Source organism: Fragaria vesca, linkage group LG1 (genome assembly GCF_000184155.1).
Source record: "Fragaria vesca subsp. vesca linkage group LG1, FraVesHawaii_1.0, whole genome shotgun sequence".
Classification (NCBI taxonomy): domain Eukaryota; kingdom Viridiplantae; phylum Streptophyta; class Magnoliopsida; order Rosales; family Rosaceae; genus Fragaria; species Fragaria vesca.
In genome coordinates, this window is record NC_020491.1 from 20,694,213 (window position 1) to 20,696,798 (window position 2,586).

General features: G+C 37.9%; 1 protein-coding gene across 1 annotated transcript in view; it reads left to right on the top strand.

Annotated features, from left to right (window-relative positions):
• Positions 1-1,581: 1,581 nt before the first annotated feature.
• LOC101295665 (beta-amyrin synthase-like) overlaps positions 1,582-2,586 on the top strand; it is a 3,742-nt gene continuing 2,737 nt past the window's right edge. Inside the window, exons 1-3 of the mRNA XM_004289509.1 lie at positions 1,582-1,785; positions 1,967-2,152; positions 2,257-2,544. Coding sequence (XP_004289557.1) covers positions 1,582-1,785; positions 1,967-2,152; positions 2,257-2,544 — 678 coding nt within the window. The remainder of the gene's footprint in view (positions 1,786-1,966; positions 2,153-2,256; positions 2,545-2,586) is intronic.

Sequence of the window (2,586 nt, forward strand, 5' to 3'; positions counted from 1 at the left end):
GAGAGAGAGAGAGAGGATAGAAAGGAAGAAGATGGGTGAGTTATCTGGTGTAGACTCACGAATTAGAGTGGAGTTTCTTTTAGCCATCAGATCAGCTTCATTTAAATCTAAGGGTCAGTAGTGAGCTGTCCCTCTTTGTCCTGTAAAAACACTCCCGCATGTGAGCGGGCCTGTCAATTTATATTTAGTTTCATTTTTATTCCATTTCAGAATCTCATAGAGTTCTACCAGCATCTACATTCACGGAGGGGAAGCAAGAACACAGTGAGTAATTGTAAAATGAGGGTATAAGAAAAATATTGTATAATAAAAGTAAACAGAGATGTGCGTGGGAATAAAATTTCTTAAAATAAAATAAGTTGAAAAAATAAAAATTGAAAACATCAATTTTGTCAATTAAGCTACCTAACCAACCAAACCACGGCTCACCCTCAAAGAGTTGTCCCTCTTTGTCCCGTAAAAACACTCCCGCATGTGAGCGGGCCTGTCAATTTATATTTAGTTTCATTTTTATTCCATTTCAGAATCTCATAGAGTTCTACTAGTATCTACATTCATGGAGGGGAAGCAAGAACATAGTGGGTAATTGTAAAATGAGGGTATAAGAAAAATATTGTATAATAAAAGTAAACAGAGATGTGCGTGGGAATAAAATTTCTTAAAATAAAATAAGTTGAAAAAAAAATTGAAAATGTCAATTTTGTCAATTAAGCTACCTAACCAACCAAACCACGGCTCACCCTCAAAGGATATGTCATTGCCAATGCTTATTGTAATACAAAGTTCATGATTTATAGTGATGGGTATAGTATACATGAGAACCCTTCTAATGATGACCTTTAAGTTAAGGACTTTCTAGTTAATAGGTTAAGAGACCCACTTTTTAATCACATTTTTGCATATTAACCATTCAGTTTATAGATCTATATGAGTAGATTATTTATGCAAATTTTCAGCAAAATTGGTTATCGTTAAGGTATCAAACTAGATTAAATCAATGGACGAACCAAATCTGTCAAACATGAACCGTTCAAGTTCATAATTTGTAAATCACACTTACGAATGTCTTAATGATTATCAATTCGACTGAAAATTTGCAGACATGATCTATTTATATAATATGAACGGTTGAGATATGAGCACCCAGTCTGAAACGGGGTGAAACAAATATGTTTTCAATTTAAGAGTCCTCGTTAGAAGGTTTCTGATATACATACCACAGTAAGTTTCTTTAAAATCTCTACCCCACCACCCCCTTACAAGCATATGCAACCACATCTTTAGGGTATGTATACCTCACCTATGTCTACCTCTTGTATCACGCACTTCAAAGCTTGAGGACATATCCTATGTTTTAAGAGAGACATAGGACCAAAATTACAAAAGAAAATACGCCCGAATTACACTGAATATAAGGGTTAGTTTTGTTTTGGGACTTTAAATGGACTTTGTCTTGCTTGTACTCTGTATGCTTGTATCTATATAAAGCTAGATAGCAGACATATATTACAATTCATTTTATATTCCTCATTCATATGCAGTAGAAAACAGTGATTTGTTTGCAATAGAAGTACTAGTGAGATGTGGAGGATTCAGTTTGGGAAGGGTGCAAATGATGACCCTTATTTATTCAGCACAAACAACTTTCATGGGAGGCAGACATGGAAGTTTGACCCAAATGCAGGCACACCAGAAGAGCGAGCAGAGGTCGAAGCCGCTCGTGAGAATTTCTACCAGAATCGGTTCAAGATACAGCCTAGTAGTGATCTCCTTTGGCGTTTTCAGGTACAAAAGTGTATGCAGCCACGTAAATGGCTACATTTCAGAACTAACTGAACACTACATATATATACACACACACAACACTTTATCCATTGTGCATGTGTGCAAATGAGTTTACCTCACTTTGCTGATGCTCAGCTTACAAAGTCGTAACTAGATTTCTGTTTTCTTTCCCCAATTGCAGTTGCTAAGAGAGAAGAAGTTCAAGCAAGAAATTCCTCCAGTGAGAATTGGGGAAGATGAGGAAATCACATTTGATCAGGCCACAGCTGCATACAGGAGGGCTGCTTCCTTCTGGAATGCCTTGCAGTCACCCCATGGTCACTGGCCTGCTGTGAATTCTGGACCAAACTATTACATGCCTCCCTTAGTAAGTTACTGCATGCTGTCAATAAATTTTACAGTAACCTAGATGGCTGTAAAAATTGGGTCGTTGCACCTGACCAACTGTTGTACATGTTTCTTGAAATGCAGATCATGACTTTGTACGTAACAGGATACCTCAATGTTATTATCTCAGCTGAGCACAAGAAAGAAATCTTGCGCTACACATACAACCATCAGAACGAAGATGGTGGCTGGGGATTAGACATAACAGGTCATAGTATGATGTACACCACATGCCTCAACTACTGCATGATTCGTATTCTCGGAGAAGGCCCCGATGGTGGTCGAGATAATGCTTGTGCAAGAGCCCGGAAATGGATTCTGGACCACGGTGGTGCCCTGTATTCTTGTTCAAGTGGAAAGACCTGGATGGCAGTATGAAATACTAGCTAGCTAGTTGAAAGCTTTTATCTATGC